This window comes from Microtus pennsylvanicus, chromosome 7 (assembly GCF_037038515.1).
Source record: "Microtus pennsylvanicus isolate mMicPen1 chromosome 7, mMicPen1.hap1, whole genome shotgun sequence".
In the NCBI taxonomy this organism is placed as follows: Eukaryota; Metazoa; Chordata; class Mammalia; order Rodentia; family Cricetidae; genus Microtus; species Microtus pennsylvanicus.
Genome location: NC_134585.1, coordinates 2,455,494 through 2,481,335, shown reverse-complemented (window position 1 = coordinate 2,481,335; position 25,842 = coordinate 2,455,494). Strand labels below are relative to the sequence as shown.

General features: G+C 45.1%; 2 protein-coding genes across 6 annotated transcripts in view; both read left to right on the top strand.

Moving 5' to 3' along the window:
* LOC142854236 (H-2 class I histocompatibility antigen, D-D alpha chain-like) overlaps positions 1–13,450 on the top strand; it is a 99,724-nt gene extending 86,274 nt beyond the window's left edge. The window contains exon 9 of one of the 2 annotated variants that reach the window (XR_012911305.1): positions 13,407–13,450. Coding sequence is in view for 1 of the 2 variants with exons in the window: in XM_075979519.1 (XP_075835634.1) it covers positions 13,032–13,036 (5 nt within the window). In the remaining variant the exon portion in view is untranslated. Of the gene's footprint in view, positions 1–13,031; positions 13,131–13,406 lie in introns of those variants that run through there. The other variant, XM_075979519.1, reaches the window with a different exon arrangement.
* Positions 9,387–25,842, top strand: part of LOC142854240 (H-2 class I histocompatibility antigen, L-D alpha chain-like) — a 54,039-nt gene continuing 37,583 nt past the window's right edge. The window contains exons 1-8 of one of the 4 annotated variants that reach the window (XM_075979538.1): positions 9,387–9,510; positions 9,717–9,986; positions 10,182–10,457; positions 11,967–12,242; positions 12,370–12,483; positions 12,664–12,696; positions 12,845–12,892; positions 13,032–13,450. In XM_075979538.1, coding sequence (XP_075835653.1) covers positions 9,447–9,510; positions 9,717–9,986; positions 10,182–10,457; positions 11,967–12,242; positions 12,370–12,483; positions 12,664–12,696; positions 12,845–12,892; positions 13,032–13,036 — 1,086 coding nt within the window. In that variant the 5' untranslated portion in view covers positions 9,387–9,446 and the 3' untranslated portion in view covers positions 13,037–13,450. Of the gene's footprint in view, positions 9,511–9,716; positions 9,987–10,181; positions 10,458–11,966; positions 12,243–12,369; positions 12,484–12,663; positions 12,697–12,844; positions 12,893–13,031; positions 13,451–25,842 lie in introns of those variants that run through there. The other 3 variants (XM_075979540.1, XM_075979537.1, XM_075979541.1) reach the window with 3 other exon arrangements.

Sequence of the window (25,842 nt, the reverse complement as noted above, 5' to 3'; positions counted from 1 at the left end):
TGTTCTTTATGTTTCTCTTATTTTGAACTGCTAAGGATTGACCCCAGGGCCTCATATGTGTGGGTCAAGAGCTCTACCATGGAGCTACATTCTCAGAACTTCATTTCCTGACTCTACCACACATTTCCCAAAGAAAACCTATGTACTCCTCCTGAGGGAACTCCTTCAGCCAATAGCCTTTAAGACACTGGTCCACTTTGGGAGTGGTCACACGTACTATATGTGCAGATGTAAAAACACCCCGGGATGCTGGACGCAGTTCCAGCTCCACACTCACGCAGAGGATTACTGATCTGTGTGTCTACCCCTAAACAAGGTGACTTTAATATACGCCATTCTGGGCTCGTGTGGACTATTTTATTATATGCTGAACAGATTTCCTGAGGGGCTGTACAAGCTAGCATTCCCACCAGCAATGGAGGAGTGTTCCCTTACTCCTCAGCTTCTTCAACAGACTATCATTGGTGATTTTGAGCTTAGCCATTCTGACTGTTATATGACAGTATTTCGATTTGCATTCCCCTGATGGCTAAGAATGTTGAACATTTTTGTGAGTGTCTTTTGGTCATTTGACATTCTTCTGTTGAGAATTCTCTGTTTGGATCTGTATGCCATTCTTTAATTGGATTATTTGGTATTTTGATGTCTAATTTTTTGAGTTCTTTATATATTTTGGAACTCAGTCCTCTGTCTGATGTGGGGTTGGTGAAGATCTTTTCCCATTCTGTAGGCTGCACTTTTGTCTTATTGACCATGTCCTTTGCTTTACAGAAGCTTCTCAGTTTCAGGAGGTCCCATTTATTTATTGTTGCTCTCAGTGTCTGTGCTACTGGGGTTATATTTAGGAAGTGGTCTCCTCTGCCCATGTTTGAAAGCTACTTTCCAATTTCTCTTCTATCAGATTCGGAGTGACTGGATTTATATTGAGGTATTTACTCCACTGGACTTGAGTTTTGTACGTGGGGATAGATACAGATCTATTTCCATTCTTCTACATGTTGATATCCAGTTATGTCAGTACCATTTGTGGAAGACACTTTCTTTTTTTCCATTGTATTATTTTAGGTTCTTTGTCAAAAATCTGGTGTTCATAGGTCTGTGGATTAATATCCGGGTATTCCATTCAATTCCATTTGCCAACCTAACTTTTTATGATGACAGCAAGCTGTTTTCATTGCTATAGCTCTATAATAGAGCTTGAAGTCACGGATGGTGATACCTCTGGAAATTCCTTTTCTGTATAAGGTTGTTTTGACTATCCTGGATTTTTTGTTTTTCCATATGAAATTGAGTATTGTGTTTTCAAGGTCTGTGAAGAATTGTGTTGGGATTTTGATGGGGATTGCATTGAATCTATAGTTTGCTTTGGTAGGATTGCCATTTTTATTTTGTACCTATCCAAGAGCCTGAGAGATCTTTCCATTTTATGGTATCTTCTTCAAATTCTCTCTTCAAAGACTTAAAGTCCTTGTTAAAGAGGTCTTTCACTTCTTTGGTTAGTGTTATCCCAAGATATTTTATGTTATTTGTGGCTATTATGAAAGGTGACATTTCTCTAATTTCTTTCTCAGCTTCTTTATCATTTGTATGTAGGAGGGCTACTGATTTTTTTTAGTTGATCCTGTATCCTGACACATTACTGAAAGTATTTATCAGCTGTAAGAGTATGCTGGTAGAGTTTTTGGGGTCACTTATGTATAAAAACATATTATCTGCAAATAGCGAAAGTTTGACTTCCTTAACAATTTGTGTCCCCTTGATCTCCTTTTGTTGTCTTATCACTCTAGCTAGAACTTCAAGACCTATGCGGAATAGATATGGGGAGAGTGAACGCCCTTGTCTTCCCCCTGATTTTAGTGGAATTGTTTTGAGTTTTTTACCACTTAATTTGATGTTGGCTTCCAGCTTGCTGTATATTGTTTTATAATGTTTAGATATGTTCCTTGTATCCCTCACTTCTCCAAAACATTTATCGCAAAGGGTATTGGATTTTGTTGAATACTATTTCAGCATCTAATGAGATGATCATATGGTTTTTTTTCTTTCAGTTTATTTACATGGTGTATTACACTGATAGATTTTTGTATGTTGAACCATCACTGCATCTCTGGGATGAAGCTGTCTTGATCATGGTGGATGATTTTTTTATGTGTTCTTGGATTCAGTTTGTCAATATTTTATTGAGTATTTTTGCATCAATGTTCATAAGGGAAACTGATTTGTAATCTCTCTCTCTTGTTTGAGTCTTTGTATGGTTCAGTATCAGTGTAACTGTAGCCACATAAAAAGAGTTTGGAAATGTCCTCTGCTCCTATTATGTGGAACTTTGAGGGGTATAGGTGTGAGATCTTCTTTGAAGTTCTGGAAGAATTCTGCACTGAAATCAACCTGCCTTGAGCTTTTTCTGGTTGGGAGGCTTTTGATGACTGCTTCTCTTTTATTGCATGTTGCAAATCTATTTAAATTGTTCACCTGGACCTAATTTAATTTTGGTATGTGGTACCTATGCAGTAAATTGTCCATTTCTTTCAAATCTTCCAATTTTGTGGAGTACAGCTTTTTGTAGTATGACCTAAAGATTCTCTGGATTTTGTCAGTATCTGTTGTTATGTCTGCCTTTCCACTTCTGAGTTTGTTAATTTGGATGTTCAAACTTTGGGTAAGAGTTTGTCGATCTTCTTGGTTTTCTCAAAAAAAAAATCACCTCTTTATTTCATTGATTCTTTGTATTGTTTTCTTTGTTTCCATTTGTTTATTTTAGCCCACAATTTGATTATATTCAGTCACGTACTCCTGTTGGGAGTGTCTGCTTTTTTTTGTTCTAGAGATTTCAGGTGTGTTGTTAACTTAATAGTGTGATCTTTTTCTGCTTTCTTGATGTAGGCACGTAGAGCTATGAACGTTCCTCTTAGCACTGCTTCCATAGTGTCCCACAGGTTTGGGAACTTCAGTTCCATTTGGGTATTCATTTTGTGCCTTCATTTTTGTTGAATTCAAGGAAGTCTTTAATTTCTTCTTTTATTTCTTCCTTGACCCAGGAGTGATGCAATTGCATACTGCTCAATTTCCATGAGTTTGTAGGCTTTCTGCTATTAGTGTTGTTGTTAAAAATCTAACTTTAAACCATGGTGATCCGATAAGATACAGAGGGTTATCCCAATATTTTTTTAATCCATTGAGATTTACCGAGTATGTGGTCAATTTTAGAGAAGGTTCCATGAAGTGCTAAGAAGAAGGGGTATGTTTTTCTGTTTGGGAGAAATGTTCTATAGATGTCTGTTAAGTCCATTTGATCATCTGATAGTTCTACTTCTCTGTTCAGCTGATGTCTGGTTGACCTGTCCATTGGGGAGAGTTGGGGCGTTGAAGTCTCCCACAATTGGTATGTGTGGTTTGGTGTGCAATTTAAGCTGTAATAATGTGTCCTTTACATATGTGGGTGCTCTTGTATTTGGGGCATAGATGTTCAGGATTGGGACTTCATCTTGATGGATTTTTCTGTGATGAGTATAAAGTGTTCTTCTCCACCTCTTCTGATTGATTTTAGTTTGAAGTCTATTTTGTTAGACGTTAGAATAGCTACACCCATTTGTTTCTTACGTCCAATTGATTGGAAAATCTTTTCCCAACATTTTACTCTGAGAAAATGTCTGTCTTTGAGGTTGAGGTGTGTTTCTTGTACACAGCAGAAGGATGGATCCTACTTATGTATCCATTGTCTTAGCCTGGATCTTTATATAGGTGAATCAAGTCCACTGATATTAAGAGATATTGATGACCAGTGATTGTTAATTCCTTTTTATTTTTCAGTGGTAGTGTTTGTGTGTTTCCCTTCTTTGGAGTTTGCTGGTGTGAGGTTATCTGATGCCTGTGTTTTTGCTGCTGCAGTTAGCTTCCTTGGGTGGGTGTTTTCCTTCTAGTACTTCTGTAAGACTGGATTTATGGTATTGTCTAAATCTGGTTTTGTCATGGAATATCTTGTTTTCTCCATAGATGGTGATTGAAAGTTTTGCTGGGTACAGTAGCCTGGGCTTTCATCATTGGTCTCTTAGTGTCCACAGCACATCTGTCCACGACCTTTCCGCTTTCATGGTTTCCATTGAGTAGTTGGGTGTAATTCTGTTAGGCCTGCCTTTATATATTACACGGCCTTTTTCCTTTGCAGCTCTTAATATTCTTTTTTATTGTGTATGTTTTGCAGCTTGATTATTATATTGAGAGACAACTTTTTCTCATTCAGTCTATTTGGTGTTCTGTAAGCTTCTCATATCTTCATTGGGATATCCTTCTTTAAGTTGGGAAAGTTTTCCTTTATGATTTTGTTGAATATATTTTCTGTGCCTTTGAGATGGAGTTCTCCTTCTTCTATCCCTGTTATTCTTAGGCTTGGTCTTTTCAGATGTCCCAGATTTCCTGGAGTTTTGTGTTAAGATTTTGTTGGATTTAACACTTTCTTTGCTCAATGAATCAATGTCCTCTGTGACATCTTCAAACCTGAGATTCTCTCCTCCATTTCCTGGATTCTGCTGGCTATGCTTGCCTCTATATAGTAACCATTCACTTACCCAGATTTTCCATTTCCAGAATTCCCTTGGTTTGTGTTTTCTTTATTGCCTCCTTCCAGTTTTTGAGTCTCAAACTATTTGAATTGTTTGCTTCACCTGTTTGATGGCTTTTTTTTCTTGTTTTTCTTGGTTTCTTTAAAAGATTCATTGATTTCTTTAAAATTTTTGCTTGTCTTTTCCTCTATTTCTTTAAGGGAATTGAACTCAGAACCTTTGGAAGAGCAGGCAATGCTCTTAACCACTGAGCAATCTCTCCAGCCCTTAATGCCCATTCTTTAACTGCTGTTTCAGAGTTCTAGAAACTTCCCTGATTTCAGACCTTGAAGCCTCTTTTAGTTTCCATGGATCTGCTCCCTCCCTGCGAGGAAGAGAGACTTGAGCTGAGGCTCTGCACAGTCTAAGGCAGGAACTGTAGATGCTCCCTCTTCTCTGCTGGGAGGACCTGGCCAGTTCTCAGGATCGAGAACGGGGAGGGCTTTGTTTTAAATAAGACAGAGACATGTCGATGCGCTTTGCATCCTTGACATCTGGCCAGCGTCTGGGAGTGGACGTGAACACTGGACCAGGTGTTTGGACGACTGCCGATGACTGGGCAATGAGCCCCCTCTGTTCATGAGGCTTCACAGCCTGGGAACAGCTCTAGCTGCTGCTGTCTCAACCGGGGGGAGACGTGCAGTCAGATGAATGTAAGCCTGTGCCCGTGATGGTGTGCTGCTGATACGTATTCTCATGCTCTTCCGGTGATGTGTAAGCCTGTGCCCGTGATGTTTACTGGGATGCGTATTCCCATGTTGCTCTGGTGATGTATAAGCCTGTTCCCGTGATGTTTACTGGGATGCATGTTCCCATGTTGTTCCAGTGATGTGTAAGCCTGTTCCCGTGATGGTGTGCTGCTGATACGTGTTCCCATGTGGCTCCGGTGATGTGTAAGCCTGTTCCCATGATGGTGTGCTGTTGATACGTATTCCCATGTGGTTCCAGTGATGTGTAAGCCTGTTCCCGTGATGGTGTGCTGCTGATACGTATTCCCATGTTGTTCCGGTGATGTGTAAGTCTGTGCCCGTGATGGGGTGCTGCTGATACGTATTCCCATGTTGTTCCGGTGATGTGTAAGTCTGTGCCCGTGATGGGGTGCTGCTGATACGTATTCCCATGATGTTCCAGTGATGTGTAAGCCTGTTCCCGTGATGTTTAATGGGATGCGTATTCCCATGATGTTCCGGTGATGTGTGAGGCCTGATCCCGTGATGTCTACTGGGATGTGTATTCCCATGATGTTCCAGTGATGTGTAAGCCTGTTCCTGTGATGTCTACTGGGATGTGTATTCCCATGATGTTCCGGTGATGTGTAAGCCTGTTCCCGTGATGTTTACTGGGATGCGTATTCCCATGTTGCTCTAGTGATGTGTAAGCCTGTTCCCGTGATGTCTACTGGGATGTGTATTCCCATGAGGTTCTGCTGCTGTATACAGAACACCTAGTGATAAATTCCGGGGCGAAGCCCCCTCTCTATTCCTTTGTTTCAATTAAGCATCTTTGTAGAATAAATCTCTCTCCTTTTACTAATTCCATGATGTACAGAAGTTCTTTCTTACGGATTGAATAAAAAATAAAAGTCTGTGCCAGAAAAGCGGCTAAAATTATTTGCCCCTACACTCCCTGAAAGAAAACAAGATGTCTTCTTCCCACTGGTGGAAAAGAATGTGATGTTCCACCTGCCTGTAAGTTTGATGAAGGCAGGGCAGCCTGAGTCCTGAGACCCTTGGAGTAGTGTGAACAGGAGCCTGTGGAGCAGCTCAGGCAGCCATGGGTCCCTTCAGCCTCACCCTCTGTGGGCTCAGACCCAGTCCAGTGTTTTTTCTTCAGTAGGTTGAACTTTCACCCTAGACTCTGATGCGTCTCCTTCATATTAATAAAATAAGAGCCTGGAGGGCCTGAAGTAAGAATGAAGATGGGGACAGGGGCATCACTAACTGCAGGAACTCTCTGGATGTTGGGGATGTCATGGTCTGTCACAGGTCACTATTTAAGTAGTAAAATTTTTCTTGTTCAGCAGCAATTAAAAACTAGCACATGGTTCAAGTGCACAGATGAACACACAGTGTCTTCTGCCTGGGATGAGGCTGTGATCCACTGTGCACAGTAGGTCTATAGAATGAAATCTTTTTGTATTTTTTATTTTATGCTGCTCTGCAAATTACCATTTCAGCACAGTCTCTTTCAGTCACCAGTCCCTGTCCTGCTCCAGCTCTGACTCCTTTGGCTGGAGGTGCAATGTTGACTCAACAGCCCTGTGCCTTCAGCCCCTGGGACCCACACTCTAGATGTGTAGGAGAGGAAGAGAGACATGCTAGAGCATTTTTAAAATTTTAATTTTGTGTTTATTAGATTGTATATTTTAAGCATAAAAGTGTGCAGGTGCACCAGGCACAGGATCCCCTGGAACTGGAGTCACTGATGGTGGGGAAGCAGCATATGGGTGCTGGGAACTGAACCTGGATCCTCTGTGACAGCAACAGGTGCTCCTTACCTTGAGCCACCTCTCCAGCCCCTATTGCAGCTTTTACAGGATGAAACCACACAGCCTGGCTCACAGCAAGATGGCTGACAAGATGGCCGACCACAGAGAGAAACTAGATGCAAAGGAGGAGACAGTGTTAGTGCAGAACTCTGGAGTGAGGGGTTCTGGGCACCTCTGGGGTGAGGCCTGAGGGAGAAGGCAGAGGACTGAGCAGGAGGAGACAGAAGCAAAGGGGGAGATCCTCATGCAGTGGGTTCCTCCTGTTTGAGGGTCTTTGTCTACAGATCACAGTGGACACATCTGCAGCACCCTGCAGGGCATCTGACATCCCACACTGAATACTGTGGGTGTTTGAATGAGAATGACCACACAGGCTCAGAGGTTTGGATACTTCAGCTCCAGCTGATGGAACTGTTTGGGAAGGATCAGGAGGTGTGGCTTTGTTGGAGCAGGTGTGTCACTGGGACTGGGCATGGAGGTTTTAAAGACTCTCACTATTCCCAGTGTCTCTGACACTTGCCTGTGGATCAAGATGTGACCTCTCAGCTGTTCCTGCCACCACACCTTCCTCTGCCCTCATGGACTCAAACCCTCTGAAAACTTAAACCCAAATGAAACAAGTCCTTTTATAAGTTGCTGGGGTCACAGTGTCTTTTCACAGCCATAGAAAAGTAACTAAAGCCAGGTGTGATGACACAGCCTCTAATCCCAGGACGAGGGATGCAAAGGCAGGGGGGTTCCTGTGAGATCAAGGACAGACAGAGATGTGGAGACAGACCTTGTCTCAAAACAAAACAAAACAAAAACCAGAAGAAACCTGAAGGCCAGACTCACTTCATCCTCTCCTCACCCTTCCTCTTCCTTCTTCTCTTCAGTAGTCAGACCCTGAATCTTCTAGAAGAAAAGTCACTTCCAGGAACACAATAACATCAAAAAGCCAGTTGGTATGCAGGGCACAGATGCTTCTCTTTAAAGCAGAGGCGCTGGCCTCAAGCACCACACAGACTCCCACAGAGACCAGGCTCCTGTGTGGACAGCTCACACTGCCAAGGTGATGCTCAAGGATCTCACCTGTAAGCAGAGACTTTGCCTCTTCACTCAGGATGGTGTCTTCACAGCCTGTGAGTACATTTAGACTCCTAGTGTTTCTTCCCAGATGATCATCTGTGGCTCCAGGTGCTTGTGTTTTACACGGATCTTCATTCCATAATCCTGAGATTGTCCGTGTGGACCTGGGTCATTGTCTCAGCACAGTAGACCCCTTCTCCGTGGGAAGAAACCCCTGTGGAGCCAAATACAGCAGGGCACTGACGCTGTCTGCACTCCGTTTCCCTGTGTGCACACACTTCCATGGTGCAGCTGCTTTATTGAATAAAAAAGTCAGAGAGGAACTGGAACTAATAATAAAGAGAATAATGATGACCGTGTGGTAGAAGATACATAACATCTCTATCTATCTATCTATCTATCTATCTATCTATCTATCTATCTATCTATCTTTATCTCTCTCCCTTTCTCTCTCTCCCCTCCCCCCTCTGACCTTCACTCGCACTTTATGAACTGATGAGCCCTGGGAGATGGATGTTGCCGACTTATGGGACCTTAGATCTGATAACCGTTGACTTCTGAGTTCCTCAGTCCTGTGCAGTGCGGGCAGAGGGTGATTCTCACGGCAGAGGTCCACACTGGAGATTCTAGGTTTCATCATTGTTCAGTACTGTGGAGAATAATTAAACTTATAATTTTTTTCTGTGGATTTTGACTTGATGTCTTCAAATCTCAACCGAACACAATTGAAGTAGAAAGTGAAAGCAGAGGTGAGTAGGGCCTCCTTCCTGCAGGGAGAGTCACATATAACACAGTGTGTCGAAAGTGCTTAATCAGAGCTGTAAAAACTCCAGTCACCTCCCGATGCAGGTGTCCACAGCAGCCCCGCACTCTTCAGGACTCCGACAGCACCTGTTTCCGTGAACATTCATTTTTAGTGATTTGTCTATTTCACCTGGAATCTTCATGCTCCCAGGTTTCATCCTGACTGAGGGGCAGTTGTCCTTGGGCGGCTCAGAGACACCATGACAAACAGCGCTCCATCCCGCAGCACAAGGCTCAGACAAAGTCTTAGTCCCCAGGCTGGTGAGGTCTGGGTGGGGAAGCCCAGGGCTGGGGACTCCCCTGTTCCCAGTTTCACTACTCCAGCTCCTAACCTGGGTCAGGCCATTCTGGCCTGATGACCACTTGGCGGTTCTCACCGGCTTTGGGTGACGAGATACCCAGGGAACCAACCAGCGTCGCTGAGGGCAATGGTTCTAAAGTCCACGCAGACCGCGGAACTCAGAGTCGCCCAGATCTGAGATGGGGCGATGGCACCGCACTGGCTGCTCCTGCTGCTGGCGGCAGCCCTAGTCCAGACCCAGACCCGCGCGGGTGAGTGCGGGGTCGGGAGGGAAACGGGCTCCGCGGGGAGGGCGGGGGCGGCACCGGGAATGCTGCGTCCCCACGTGGCCCAGCCGGACCCTCCTGCCTCATTCTCCACCCGCGTCCCGAGCCCCGCGCCCTGCTCCACTCCCGGCCCGCGATGCTGCCCGGGGTCCCGGGAACAGGGTCGGGGTCTCACCGCGCGCCGCCCCCAGGCTCGCACTCCATGCGATATTTCTCCACCATCGTGTCCCGGCCCGGCCTCGGGGAGCCCCGGTTCATCTCTGTCGGCTACGTGGACGACACGCAGTTCGTGCGCTACGACAGCGACGCGGAGACTCCACGAGAGGAGCCACGGGCGCCGTGGGTGGAGCAGGAGGGGCCGGAGTATTGGGAGAGGCAGACACAGAACGCCAAGAACAGCGAGCAGATTTACCGAGTGAGCCTGAGAATCCTGCTTGGCTACTACAACCAGAGCGTGCGCGGTGAGTGACCGCGGTCGGAGGTCACAACCCCTCCAGGTCCCTACCCACCACCAGAGTAGCCTAAGGTACCAGGTCCGAGATTTGGCAGGAGAGCAGGGACAAGACACGGTTTCGCTTTCAGTTTAGAGGAGGGCGCGGGTGAAGGGGGCGGGGGGGGGGGGGGAGTGAACGGGGCTGACCGCGGGGTCCCCGCAGGCTCTCACACCATCCAGCGGATGTATGGCTGTGAGTTGGGGTCGGACGGGCGCCTCCTCCGAGGTTATCATCAGGCCGCCTTCGACGGCCGCGATTACATCGCCCTGAACGACGATCTTAAAACGTGGACAGCAGCGGACACGGCGGCGCAGATCACCCAGCGCAAGTGGGAGCAGGCTGGTGTTGCAGAGATACACAGGGTCTACCTGGAGGGCGAGTGCGTGGAGTCTCTGCTCAGACACCTGAAGAACGGGAAGGACGCGCTGCTGCGCACAGGTGCGGGCCGCAGGCAACTCCTCCCTCTGCCCTCGGGCTGGGCTCAGTCCTGAGGAAGAGGAAACCCTCACTGGGGTCATGCCCCTGTCTCTGAGGGCAGACAGGGTCCCTGGGTCTCCTGATCCAGCATGGCAGGGACTACACTGACCTCCCAGGGCTCAGCCTTCTCCCTGGACAGTTCCACATCTGTCTCAGGAGGGAGGAGAGAGGATCCCGACATCACCAACAGTGGCTCCTTCAGTCTGCAGCCCCTGTCAGCCATGGCCTCTCCCAGGCCGGGTTCTCTGCCCACACCCAGTGTCTGTGGACACCGAGTCCTGTCATCTGAGTGTGTCAGCCTTACACACCAGCACAAGGCAGTATCTTTACCTGATGGCAGACTGGGCGCCATACCTAGGCTTGTTCCTCCGGTGTCTAGAACTTTTCAAATAATAAATCCTCATAGAAGCCTGTGTGAGGTTTACATGCCTCCAACACCCCAATTCTACCTTTTCCTAGAATGGGCAAGTGGGAACTTATGGGGTGCCTTAGACAAATACTAAATTTTACGGGTTTTTTCTTTTCTTTCTTGCTTTTATTTAAGTTGTCATTTTGATTTTAGCGAGTTTCTCTTCCTCACTGGGGAGGTCTTGTTTCTCTGTCCCCTTTTATTATCATGTGTTAGTCTCCACAGATGCCATTCGGGACTGACACTCTGGATAATGAGACAAGTTAAGATAGGGTTCCCTTTAGAGGAGAAAAATTACTGTGAATTTAGACTATATTCTGCCAGAAATAACGGTCCAGAGCCCCTGCTCTCCCTCTGACCCAACAAGTTACAGTGTAGCCCTAGTGAATTAGGAATTGAACTTCCTCAGAGACAGGGTCTTCTGCAACTCCAGGACTGGAGTGACAGGGAAGATCCACACACCCTGTGAGCACCACTGTGTCCCAGTGAGTGCTGCACTGGGCTCCACAGCACACTTCAGGGATTCTGGGTGACAATACCTGGTATCTTATCCCCCAGAGGCAGGGGTTAGGAAGTCATTTTCTCTGGCTGAGTGTCACAGGTCCACAACGATTGTTCCACACAATTTGGTGATGGCTGTTCACTTGGATTCACAGTTAAACTGGTCAACAAGAAGGCCACAGTGCTTGTTCCCCAATGGTGGCAGCAGGAGTTGGTGGCACCGTTCATGTAGCCCAATCATCTTAATTTTTTATTTCTGTAGGAGCTTAATCACAAAATAATTATTTTCCATTCCTTCATCCTTTTTCTACCTCACTTATGCTATTGAAAGTCACATAAGATCATGCTGACCTGCTGGCTTATATAGATTCCCTCTTAGTTTCTAAGCCCCTGAGAAAAATGTGCAGTTCTGTGATGAGGGGACCAGCTCTACCTGCAGGTCACTGTGTGATGACAGAAGTGTTCAGTCACATAGTTCAGTGTTATCATTGATTTAACTTTGTTTTTACCGATTTATGTTTATCTTGTTAATTGTGGGATTTCTTACATCTTCCACACAGATCCCCCAAAGGCACACGTGACCCATCATCCTGGATCTAATGGTGACGTCACCCTGAGGTGCTGGGCCCTGGGCTTCTACCCTGCTGACATCACCCTGACCTGGCAGAGGGAGGAGGAGGAACAGACTCAGGACATGGAGCTGGTGGAGACCAGACCTTCTGGAGATGGAACCTTCCAGAAGTGGGCATCTCTGGTGGTGCCTTCTGGGGAGGAGCACAAATACACATGCCATGTGTACCATGAGGGGCTGCCTGAGCCCCTCACCCTGAGATGGGGTAAGAAGGGAGTGGGTGCAGAGCTGGGGTCAGGGAAAGCTGGAGCCTTCTACAGACCCTGAGCAGTGTCAGGGCTGAGAGCTGGGGTCATTACCCTCACCTTCCCTTCCTGTCATTCCCTTCCCAGAGCCTCCTCAGTCCACAGTCCCCATCATGGCAGTCATTGCTGGTCTGGTTCTCCTTGGAGCTGTGATCATTGGAGCAGTGGTGGCTGTTGTGAGGAAGAGGAGGAGAAACACAGGTAGGAAAGGGCAGGGTCAGAGTTCCCTCTCAGCTCCTTTTAGAAGAGTCTCTGCCTCATTAATGGGAAACACATCCACACCCTCATTGCTGCTGTCTCTACCCTGGGTCTGCTGTCAGTTCTGGAAACTTCTGAAGGGTCAGGGACTTCTCTGGTCTCTCACAGCTTTTCTTCTCACAGGTGGAAAAGGAGGCAACTATGCTCCAGCTTCAGGTAAGAGTGGTGGGCAGGATTGTCCCTGAGGGCTGTGGAATGAAGCTGGCGTATTTGGGGAGCTCTGGTAACACATAATAGCTCCTTCAGCAAATCTTCTAGGAACCAAATTTTTACCTTCCCATGAATACATATATTTTTACCCTAGACTCGGACAGTGATCAGAGCTCTGATGTGTCTCTCCAAGACTGTAAAGGTGAAACTCTTGGGACTGATTTGGGGAGGAACAAATTGAACATGATTGGATTTCAGAACTCCCAGAATCATGTTTAAGTGAGTGGTGGGTTGTTGGGATGTTGTCTTCACAGTGATTGTTCATGACTCTTGTTCTGTAGCGTGAAGACAGCTGCCTGGTGTGGATGGAGTGACAGACGATGTGTTCAGGTCTCTCCTGTGACATCCAGAGCCCCCAGTTCACTCTCAGCAATAGTGTCTGATGTTCCCTGTGATCGTATGGGCTCAGTGTGAAGAACTGGGGGCCTGCCCTCCCCTGCACACCAGGACCCTGTCCCTGCACTGCCTGTTCCCTTCCACAGCCAACCTTCCTGTTCCTGCAGACAGGAGAGGACATCTCCATCCTGTCTCCTCCATGCTGCCCTGAGCTGCAGCCCCTGACTTCCCCACTGAAAATGAGAATCTGAATGTAAACTTGATTGATTATATCTTTGATCTCACAGGTTGATTGGCAGCTAATTAAAGGATTAAGCTAGAGTTTGTGGAGGAAATAAATGGCAGCATGGAGAACCTCCCAGAATCTGTGTTCACTGTGCTGTGTGCATCTGGTGGGACAGGATGAGGTTGTGGGAGCTGAGTGAGAACAGGGCTGTGCATTGTTGGCATGGACAAGGTCACTCCTCATCTCTGTCCCCTCCTAGCTCTGTTCTCTTGGTCACTTAGAACCAAATGCTGACATCTGTGATCACAGGGACACTGGGATGGCCAGAGTCTTGTTCTGTCCCCAGGATTATGAGCCATCAGGGCTGCTGTCCTGGCTATGACTCTTTCCCCTGTCTTCAGTGTTGATTTCTTGTCTCTTTAGCTAGTATGCAGGACTAGGCCTGTTCTTGCTCCTGTGAGTGGTGCCTGCCTCATTATCCTGTGGGGTCCCTGAGTGACAGCATTCAGGGGTGTTTTCCATCCCTGTCCCTTCAAGGCCCAACTAGGTCCCTGCACTCAGGAGACTGTGGGATGAGAACATGAGCTTCAGTCTCCTGAGCTCCTGCCTCCCTTCAGGCCCCTCTCTGGTGGTTCTCTCCTTCTTTCCCATCTATCAGAATCTAACCCGGGTTGTAGGATGGGCAGAGAGGAGGGATCCATAGGGTCTCATCTCAGATCCGTCCTATGTTCTGCCCAAGTCCCCTCTCCCTCTCTACCTCTGGGAATCCTGGGGGTTTCCTCAAGTGGAGACTGGTGTGGGATAATTGTATTCTGTCAATCATGTTTTAATTAAATGCTGATTGGCCAGGCAAGAAGTATAGATGGGAAAACCAGACAAGAAGTAGAGGTGGAACCCCGCAACTGACAAAGGTCTGATCTCCAAAATATATAAAGAACTCAAGAAACTAGACCGTAAAAGGCTAATCAACCCAATTATAAAATGGGGCATTGAGCTGAACAGAGAATTCTCAACAGAAGAACTTCAAATGGCCAAAAGACACTTAAGGTCATGCTCAACTTCCTTAGCGATCAGGGAAATGCAAATCAAGACAACTTTAAGATACCATCTTATACCTGTCAGAATGGCTAAAATAAAAAACACCAATGATAGCCTTTGTTGGAGAGGTTGTGGAGAAAGGGGTACACTCATCCATTGCTGGTGGGAATGAAAACTTGTGCAACCACTTTGGAAAGCAGTATGGCGGTTTCTCAGGAAATTCGGGATCAACTTACCCCTGGACCCAGCAATACCACTCTTGGGAATATACCCAAGAGAGGCCTTATCATACAACAAAAGTATGTGCTCTACGATGTTCATAGCAGCATTGTTTGTGATAGCCAGAACCTGGAAACAACCTAGATGCCCTTCAATGGAAGAATGGATGAAGAAAGTATGGAATTTATACATCTTAGAGTACTACTCAGCAATAAAAAACAAGGACTTCTTGAATTTTGCATGCAAATGGATGGAAATAGAAAACACTATCCTGAGTGAGGTAAGCCAGACCCAAAAAGAGGAACATGGGATGTACTCACTCATATTTGGTTACTAGCCATAAACCAAGGACATTGAGCCTATAATTAGTGATCCTAGAGAAGCTAAATAAGGAGAACCCAAAGAAAAACATATAGGCATCCTCCTGAATATTAACCTTCAGCAAGCGATGAAAGGAGACAGAGACAGAGACCCACATTGGAGCACAGGACTGAAATCTCAAGGTCCAAATCAGGAGCAGAAGGAGAGAGAGCACGAGCAAGGAACTCAGGACCGCGAGGGGTGCACCCACACACTGAGACAATGGGGATGTTCTACTGGGAACTCACCAAGACCAGCTGGCCTGGGTCTGGAAAAGCCTGGGATAAAACCGGACTCTCTGAACATAGCGGACAATGAGGACTACTGACAACTCAAGAACAATGGCAATGGGTTTCTGATCCTACTGCACGCACTGGCTTTGTGGGACCCTAGGCAGTTTGGATGCTCAACTTACTAGACCTGGATGGAGGTGGGGGTTCTTTGGACTTCCCACAGGACAGGGAACCCTGATTGCTTTTCGGGCTGGGGGGGGACTTAACTGGGGGAGGGGGAGGGAAATGGGAGGCGGTGGTGGGGAAGAGACAGAAATCTTTAATAAATAAATTTAATTTTAAAAAAAAGAAGTAGAGGTGGAGCAAAGAGAACAGGAGTATTCTGGGAAGGAGGAAGCTCCCTCAGACATTCCTGCCCAGACTACCAAAGAAGCAAGATGTGACCTGCCTTGTGGCTAACATAGATAAGAATAATGGATTAATATAAGCTACAAGAGCTAATAAGTAGCCTGAGCTAATGGGCCAATTGGTTTATAATTAATGCAGACTCTCTGTGTGGTTTTCTCTGGGATTAAACGGCTGGGGGACCGGCTGGGAGAGAAACCCCAACAAGCAGGCCCTCATGTTACAGAATGCTGCCCACGTGTTACAGAACAGGCTGAGTCTATTTAGATTTGTGTTTATTAAAAAACATGATGCAGATAAGGACAGGACTGAGCCAGCGACCTGGGTCAGAGCAGGACTGAGCCAGCAACCTGGGCCAGAGCAGGCCTCAGACAGTGAATTCCATGGGAGCAGGAGCAGATGCAGACCAGGAACATTTGTGGAGGCAGGACTGAGTCAGCAACCTGGGCCAGAGCAGACCTGAGACAGTGAACTCCACAAGAGCAGGTACAGGGGAGCAACCACTGAGCAGTAAGCTAGAGACTGAGACCTCTGCAGATCCAGACGTGAAATTGGGTCCTTCAGGAAATAGACCTGAGCAAGGGACCCTATGAGTCTGGGTATCATTCGAGGACTTCCGAGGAACGAGGCCAGAGCCAGGACCTCTGTGGGTCTGGGCATGAGTCAGGGACCTCAGGGGGAGTAATCCTGAGCCTGGGAACTCCAAGGAGTAGATGAGAGCCATAGTCCTTTAAAGGACCAACCCCGAAGCCAGGGACTTCTGCAGGAATGGATCCAGACCAGGGACCTTTAAGAAACAGGTCTGAGCTGACAACCTAGGCTAGAGCAGGCCTGAGACAGAAAGCTCCGATTAGAAGACCCAGATATTAATCTGTAGTAGGAGCTGCGGGCCGCTTCCCGCCACCCGGCTCCTGCACGGCTAGCTTTACCCAAAATAATTACACAGAAACTGTATTCTTTTCAACACTGCCTGGCCCATTAGTTCTAACCTTTTATTGGCTAACTCGCACATCTTGATTAACCCATATTTAGTAATCTGTGTAGCACCACGAGGTGGCTTACCAGAAAAGATCTTAACCTGTGTCTGTCTCGGAGAAGAGAGTCGTGGCGACTGCCTGAATCTGCTTCTTTCTCACAGCATTCTGTTCTGTCTATTCCACCAACCAAAGGGATGGCCTATCAAAGACCAAGCAGTTTCTTTATTAATTAACCAATGAAAGCAACAGATAGATGACACTCCCACATCATTAATCCACAAACATTCAAACACCTGATTTTTGACAAAGAAGCAAAAAAATAATCAACTGGAAAAAAGAAAACATAGTTAACAAATGGTGCTGGCATAATTAAATATCAACTTGTAGAAGAATGAAAATAGATCCATGTCTATCACTATGCACAAAACTCAAATTCAAATGAATCAAAACCTCATCATAAAGCCAGCCACACTGAACCTTATAGAAGAGAAAGTGGGAAGTATATCTGAACGCATTGGCACAGGAGACCACTTCCTAAATAGAACCCCAGTAGCAAAGACACTGAGAGAAGCAATTAATAAATGAGACCTCCTAAAACTTAAAAGCTTTTGTAAAGCAAAGGACATGGTCAACAAGACAAAACGACAGCCTACAGAATGGGAAAAGATCTTCACCAACCCCACATCAGACAGAGGTATGATTTCCAAAAGATACAAAGAACTCAAGAAATTGGTCATCAAAGAATAAATATTCCAATAAAAAAATGGAGTACAGACCTAAACAGAGAACTCTCAACAGAGGAATCTAAAATGTCTGAAAGAGACTTAAGGAAATACTCAACATCTTCAACTTAGTTGAAGGATAGTTGCATCCTTAGAAAAATGCAAATCAAAATAACTCTGAGATTCCATCTTACACCTATAAAAATGGCCAAGATCAAAAACACTGATGACAACTTATGCTGGAGAGAATGTTGGGTATAGGGGACAGTCCTGCATTGCTAGCAGGAATTCAAGCTGGTACAGCCTTTTTACATGGCACTATGGTGATTTCTCAGAAAATTAAGAAGCAACCTTCCACCAAACCCAGTAATACCGCTTTTGGGTATGTATCCAAAGGATGCTCAATCACAAAGACATGTGCTCAACTATGTTTTTAAAAGCATTGATTGTCATAACCAGAACCAAGAAATAACCTAAATTCCCCTTGACCGAAGAATGAATAAGGAAAACATGGTACATTTACACAATGGAGTACTACACAGCAGAAAAAATAACGCATCTTGAATTTTGAAGGAAAATGGGTGGAGCTAGAAAACATTATTTTGAGTGAGGTAACCCAGACCCAGAAAGACAATTATTACATGTACTCACTCATAAATGGTTTGTAAACATAAAGCAAAGTAATCAGCCCACAAATCACAATCCCAGAGAACCTAGACAACAATGAGAACACTAAGAGAGACAAACATAGATCTAATCTACATGGGAAGTAGAAAAGGACAAGATGTCCTGAGTAAATTGGAAGCATGGGGACCTTAGGAAAGAGGTGAAGGGGAGGGGAGAGGCAGAGAGGGGAGAAGAGAAAAATGTAGAGCTCAATAAAAATCAATCCACAAAAACATGATTCATGGGCTGAAGAGATGACTCAGGGCTTGAGAGCACTTGCTGCTCTTACAGAGGACCCAGGTTCAGATCCCAGCACCCAATGATGGCTCATAACCATCCATAATTCCTGTTATGACCAGTGAGCTGAGGGTTTACTCAGCTGATGGTGGATGGATGTTTTCCTTGGTCTGCCGTCACTGTCTCTATCTGGAGTGGGAAAAATCCAGTCCTCATGCAGGGGGCACCACTATATGAATGGTTTATGTAAATTTTTCTATTATTAATAAAACTCGGGGGTCAGATATTGTGGTAAAAACCTGATAGATAAAGAAAGGAGTGGAGAAGCAACCAGCTGACCCTGTCTCTTCATGCTTCCCACACTGAAGAGGCCCATGAATCTTTCCAGGCCCACCCTTCTCTTTCCTCTGCCTCAATCATATTGTATCCTGGGTCCTCCACAATGTCATGGCTAATTCCAGACAGCTAGTTCTTGACTCCGCCCCCTGACTCAAGGACAACTTTATTGACAGTCTTGAGTTTCACAGTACAATCAACTATCCCTCTAGATTTCCCCCTTGTCTACATAAAAAGGAAAAGTTTTAACTCTAACATAGTAAAACTATGTACAATAAGAACAATTATCAGGTAGGAATTACATTTACATGCAGCAGTAGAGGGCGCTGGAGATGCACACCTTTAGTTCCAGCAGTAGAGGGCACTGGAGATGCACACCTTTAGTCCCAGCAGTAGAGGGCGCTGGAGATGCACACCGTTAGTTCCAGCAGTAGAGGGCGCTGGAGATGCACACCTTTAGTCCCAGCAGTAGAGGGCGCTGGAGATGCACACCGTTAGTCCCAGCAGTTGAGGGCGCTGGAGATGCACACCTTTAGTCCCAGCAGTAGAGGGTGCTGGAGATGCACACCGTTAGTCCCAGCAGTTGAGGGCGCTGGAGATGCACACCTTTAGTTCCAGCAGTAGAAGGCGCTGGAGATGCACACCTTTAGTCCCAGCAGTAGAGGGCGCTGGAGATGCACACCTTTAGTCCCAGCAGTAGAGGGCGCTGGAGATGCACACCTTTAGTCCCAGCAGTAGAGGGCGCTGGAGATGCACACTTTTAGTCCCAGCAGTAGAGGGTGCTGGAGATGCACACCTTTAGTCCCAGCAGTAGAGGGTGCTGGAGATGCACACCTTTAGTCCCAGCAGTAGAGGGCGCTGGAGATGCACACTTTTAGTCCCAGCAGTAGAGGGTGCTGGAGATGCACACCTTTAGTCCCAGCAGTAGAGGGTGCTGGAGATGCACACCTTTAGTTCCAGCAGTAGAGGGCGCTGGAGATGCACACCGTTAGTTCCAGCAGTAGAGGGCGCTGGAGATGCACACCTTTAGTTCCAGCAGTAGAGGGCGCTGGAGATGCACACCGTTAGTTCCAGCAGTAGAGGGCGCTGGAGATGCACACCTTTAGTTCCAGCAGTAGAGGGCGCTGGAGATGCACACCGAGTTCCAGGGCAGCCTGGTATACATAGTTAGTTCCAGGGCAGGCTCCAAAGTTACAGAAAAAAAAACTTTCTCAAAAAAAAAAAATCTACAATGTTCAATCCATTTGTATTTGACAAATTGGTAGAAATTATTCTATTATCTGTCATACCTTAGTGAATTCAATGCTTTAAACCTAAAGCCCTTTCTATTACTATCCTAAAACTACCGTTTTAGACCTCAGACATTTTTAAGACAAACATCTTAAGCTTTTATGTCTCTCAACCCTCTAAACCTTACATCTCTTTGTAAGTTTCTTTTCTGAATTTTGTAGAAAAATAAAATGGTGAAACTATCTAATTTTCAACCACATCAGAGACCTGAGAAGAATAAATATTACCTAAATGTTTAGGAAATGTTCAGTAAGTGTAGCACAAACAACTTTCTTTTCGGGGAGTGGGGGTGAGTTCGAGACAGGGTTTCTCAGTGTAATAGCACTGAGAAATGTCCTGGAACTCATTTTCTAGACCAGCCTGGCCTTGAACTCACAGAAATCCACCTGCCTCTACCTCTTGAGTGCTGGGAATAGAGGCCTGCATCACCACCGCCTGGCTTCAAACTACTTTCAAAACTACAGTAATGATAGAGCCAACTGGCTGTCTAGACAATCACCCAAGGTTTCTTTGCAATGTTGTGGCATTCAGCTTTGGCCTACAAACCTAGAATATCTGACTTGTCTGTGGAGAGGAAATTCTGAAGGACTGTCATATCCTGTTTTAGGAAGTTCAGCAGTCGCCTTTCTTTGTGTCCTGCTTCTCCAGTTGCTCATCTTACCGTCAGCAGCTGAGGCGAGGGCAGTTTCCTGCCCAATGGTTAGCTTTTCCACATAGAGAGCAAAGTCCATATGAAGTTCCCCAGAGCCCATCAGCTTCTCTGAAGGAAATTTGTGCTTTCCGGAGCAGATGTGTCTCACTCTTATGAAAAGCCTCATGTTATTAAAACATCTGAAATTCCAAAGTCTATCCCACTCCGAAGTGTTTGAAGACTATCTATCTATCTACCTATCTATCATCTATCTATCTATCTATCTATCTATCTATCTATCTATCTATCTATCTATCTATCATCTATCATCTATCTATCCATCTATCTATCATCTATCTGTCTGTCTATCTATCTATCTATCTATCTATATATCATCTATCTATCTATCATCTATCTCTCTATCTCTCTATCATCTATCTATCTATCTATCTATCTATCTATCTATCTATCTATCTATCTAAGACTATCTGTTCAACCTTGAAAACATACCTAACATGACTACAAGTTTGACTGTTATGGGTGACTAACTACTAACCTGCATTTCTTAATTATCCTAAATATTTATATTAATAGCTTTCAAGGACTAGGACTTTGCATCACATTTTTAAATGAGCTGCATAGTTGCAATACCTTAAACAGGAGTAAAAAAATATATGCAGCATGTTATAACAAAAATAACAAGTTTATTTAGTATACACAAATCCATGCCAATGTAAAATATTTTAAGGCAATAGTTCCTTTGCAGTTAAAAAGTAGATCCAGCATTCTACCCTTTTACCCTGTCATTTCTATATCTCCCTCTTTTATCTTTCAAAGAAAGATCCATCAATATAATCTCCTCCCTTTCTTAGTTTCCTCCCTGCCCATGACTAATGACAACTTGCAGCTAACTTCCTAAGCGACAACGAACATCCATACCCATTGAATGACCAAAGATCATCCACCCCATCTCTTGGGAATGTGGGCATCATGTTCTTAAAATTACTTCCTGTTGCCTGGGGGCAATGGCATCTTTAGGGGACCCTGAGAAACTTAAAATAAGGGTCAAGTCCTGTTGTCCAGTCTCAGTGTGATGGGAAAGTGCAGGACTTATCTTAAGTCCTGGCTGGAAAAGTCTGGGAGGCAGGACCATCTCAGCTAACCACTTTGAAGTTGTCCTGAGCAGTTTGTAACTCAAAGCTGCACTTTGGGTGGTGTTTGTAAGCTCAGTGGTGTTACAGCAATCCAGGCGGATTCATCATTGCAGGGCCCATCATCTTCTTGAAGAACTCAAAGGTCACTGCTAGGAATGGTCACAGTTCACTGCAGAAAACCTAACCATTTGAAATGTCATGTGTGTGAGGTCCACGTGACTCCAGTTTCCATCTGGAGTCATTCTGACTTAAAGAAGTCATTTGAGTTCAAGCTCGCCTGTTCTGTCTTTTCCAATACCCTTGAGGGCTGTGAAGAAGTTCCAATTAAGTCCATGGGAAGAGCATTTCTGCCCATAAGAAAGCACACATTACTATTAAGATTTGGACTGCTATATGCCGGCTGAAGGCACTCCTCCTTAGTGATTGGTAGCTGCTTGCTACTAGCTGAATTCTTGTATAGAGATAATGCACCTGCTTGAGCTCCCTCCCAAGGACGGAGCAGGGAGGTGCCTAGCAGACTCTACTGCCCTTTGTACGGCCTTTTGCCTGTAATTCGTCTGTGTGCTGGCTGAGAAGTAAACTTCGGGCTGTTTGGTATTTACCTTCTGTCCTCCCAGGCTATCCCATGTTTCAGTCTTCATTTCTCTTAATCCGCCATTTCCTGTAACCTTGCACACCCTCCCAGGTACCTCTTGCTCATTCCTGCCAGCTCAGGCTCCAACACGTATGCAGCAGGTCTCTGGGTTAAAGGACCACAGTCTGTTAAATACATTCGGGATACACAAACTTAGTTCCCAGTTACCTGCATCAGACTCAAACCCGAAACCATGTACAGGAAGCTAGATGAAGCTTATTTCTAGAATTAGTTAGTATTCTATATGACCATAAATATCATGATGGAAAGCTTAAATATAGATATATAATAATCTTATAAATTTTGAGATAGTACTTAATTCTTAAGAAATGTTTTTAAGACAGGTGGTGGTGGCATAAGCCTTTAATGCCAGCACTGACGGCAGAGGCAGGGGGATTGGCCATCACACGTTTCATCTCAAATATTCGCATCTCTGGGTCTCTGCTTCACACATCTACTCCTTGGCCTTGGGCCCCCACCTCACCTGCCCTCAGTGTAGGTCTATAAAATTTATAGGCATAAAATTAATTTTATTATTCATAAAATATAGCCTTTCCTTGACATTCTTATTTGTCAGAAACTGGAATCCATCTCATTAAGTCAACCAGGTGGCAGCCATGTGATTGTCCCAGCTCATTTGCATGGGAATCTGCAGTTTGTCAAAGTCACATGACCTCAGCAGATGTGCCAGCTGTTGGTGTCCAGTGCAGGAGGGTCAAATGGCCTTTAAAAATGTCTTCAAGGGCCTGGAAACATGATCTCCAGATAGGAGCATTTACTGTTCCTGCAGGAGATGATGGTTTGAACCCAGCACCATGTCTCTGTCTGAAGGTGGAGTTCACAGCTGCCTAGATCTCCAACTCTAGGTACCTGCGCCCTCTTGTGGTCTCCTGGGGCACTGCATGCTCATCCCTGCCTGTCCAGGCCAAGGGATGCAGCTGAAGACGGGAGAAATCAACGCACCCTTGGAATTGGTGAAACAAATCAGAGCTGAGAGGCCGGTGGAAACACGATTTTAATAAAAACTCAAGGTCAGAAATTGGGGTTGGACCTGAAGATCTGAAAACCAAAACAGCCAGCCACTGGCTCTTCCCTTGACCTCAGTCTGAAATGGCACTCCTCTGTCCTGGAATCTCAGAGAGAGACTGTCTCTGAGAGCTGTTTCCTCCTATTTTATAATCCTCTCTAGGACTGGGATTAAAGGTATGCACCACCACCATCAAAGGCCTGCATCACCGAGTATCTATGGCAACCAGAACTCGAGAAGAAGGTGTGCGTCATTATGGCTACTGCGGCTAAAGGTGTGTGTTACCGTGATCTGGTCCGTAATGCTGACCAGTGGGACTGTTTCACTCTCAGATCTTCAGGCAGTCTTTAGTTAGTAAAACACAAATGAAATGCCACTACACTTCTCCTTTTTGTCTAAAAAAAAAATAAAACTATAACTAATATAAGAAAACTATATACGATAAATACAATGACTATATACAATATATACAGGCAATAAATACACCAACAATGTCTAGTCCATTTACATTTGACAAACTCAGAGAATATATTTTATATCTATCCTATTTTGGTGAGTCCAAAGTCTTATACTTAATTTACTTTCTATTATAACTTGCTTTCTGTATCTGGTAAACCATAACTATAGCTAACTAGTCTTGAACTCCCTCAGAGACCCAAGAAGGAAATCGTATTAACTGCGTAAGCAGGAAGTGCAAGCAAGTGACTTGAGTAATGACAGAGACGGGTGACTTCCTGAACAGGCACCCAACGTTCCTCTGCAACATTGGGGCTTCGGTCTTCAGCCTACTGGGATAACAAATTCAGCAGACTTTTCTGGAAGCAGGATATTTCGTGTGCTGCTTGTCTAATTAGGACAGCATACTGTCAGCTTGAGACATGGGCGTTTTCTTGCCCAGTGTCTTACTTTTCCCACAAAGAAAGTAAACTCCATGTGGAGTTTCTTTGCTGTCCATTATCTTCTCTGAACTAGATTGGTGCTGCCAGAAGCAAACACGTCTCATTGCCATAAAAATGAAGAATCTAAGATATTAAAACATTTAAATGCCATATTCTACAGATCTCTGAGGCAATTGAAGATGATCTATCTAAATTATATATTTTTTGACCTTTAAAACATCCCTAATGTGATATCCAAAACCGATCTGAAAGTAGCACTGTCAGCATCATGACGTCATAACAGCCAGGTGGATTCGTTGATGTGGGGTCCACCTTCTTCCTGGAAACTTCATAGATTACTGCAGAAAATTTAATGTTCATTGTGGAAAACATAAACATTATTTATACAGACATACATTCAATGAAAGGTACTATAGAGACAAAAGTATTAATGGGGAAAAATAATATCTTTCCAAAATTCTTCCTTCTTTCTGTCCCATACCAGATGGATCCTGATATGAGACAGAAACACTGCATTTTATTTGATTGGCGAGCGTTTCCTCTATCGTATCTTCAATGCCTGAGATTCTCTCTTCCATCTCTTGTGTTCTCTTAGTGATGCTTGCATCTGTAGCTCCTGTTCACTTCCCCAGATTTTCCATTTCCAGAACTCCCTCAGTTTGTGTTTTCTTGATTGTGTCTTGATTCTTGATTATTTCAGTTTTCAGGTGTTGAATGGTTTCCTTCATCAGGTGATGGTTTTTCTTGGCTTGCTTAGCATTCTTTAAGGGATTTATTGATTTCTTCGATTTTCTGATTTGTTTTTCCTTGACGTCGTTAAGAGAATTTTGTGTTTCCTCATTAAGAGCCTCTGTCATCTTCATAGAGCAATCTTTAAGTTCATTTTCCTGTGTTTCTGCGGCATTGGATGTTCAGGCTTCTCTGTTGCAGGATCACTGGGTTCTGGTGGAGGCAGGACGGCTCTTTCCATTGTTGGATGGATTCTTACGCTGTCATTTGCTCTTTTCCTCCAACTGCTGTGGCTTCTGCCTGTGCTGGTTCTTCCAACTGTTGTGGTTTGCACCTGTGTCTATTTGGCCGGCTGTTTTTCAACTGGTGTGTTTCATGCCTGTGCCTGTGTGGTCTGCTGGGGTTGCAGGTGAGGGCCGGCCACAGGGAGGGTGCTCGGGTGCTTGAGATTGGGCAGAAGAGTGTCTTGTGGGACAGTGTTCAGTGGGTGTCGGGGGATGTAACCTGGAGGCAGGTATCTCATCTGATTGCAGGATGGTGGGAACTGCAGCAGAGCCTCAACTTGCTTTCTAAAAGCACCCAGGACCAGCACCCAGGGATGGTACCACTCACGACAGGCTGGGCCAACCCCACCAATCGCTAGTTATGAAAATGACCCATGGATTTGTGTACAGGCCAATCTGATGGGAGTCTTTCTCAACTGAGAGTTCATCCCTCTTCCAAAATGACTAGTTTATATCAATTGACATTAAAATCTACAGTCATTAAATTTGTGGAGAAAACAGACCCCACAATTCTAATAGAAATTTCCATATTAGTTATTTCTCTATTTCTGTGCTGAAATGCCATAACCAGGCAATGTATATAAGAAAGCGTTTACTTGGACTTACTTGGACTTACTGTGTAATGGGAACAGAGATGACCACTCAGACACTTCACAGCCAACAGAAAGTCTTGATATCAGCTGGCTGGG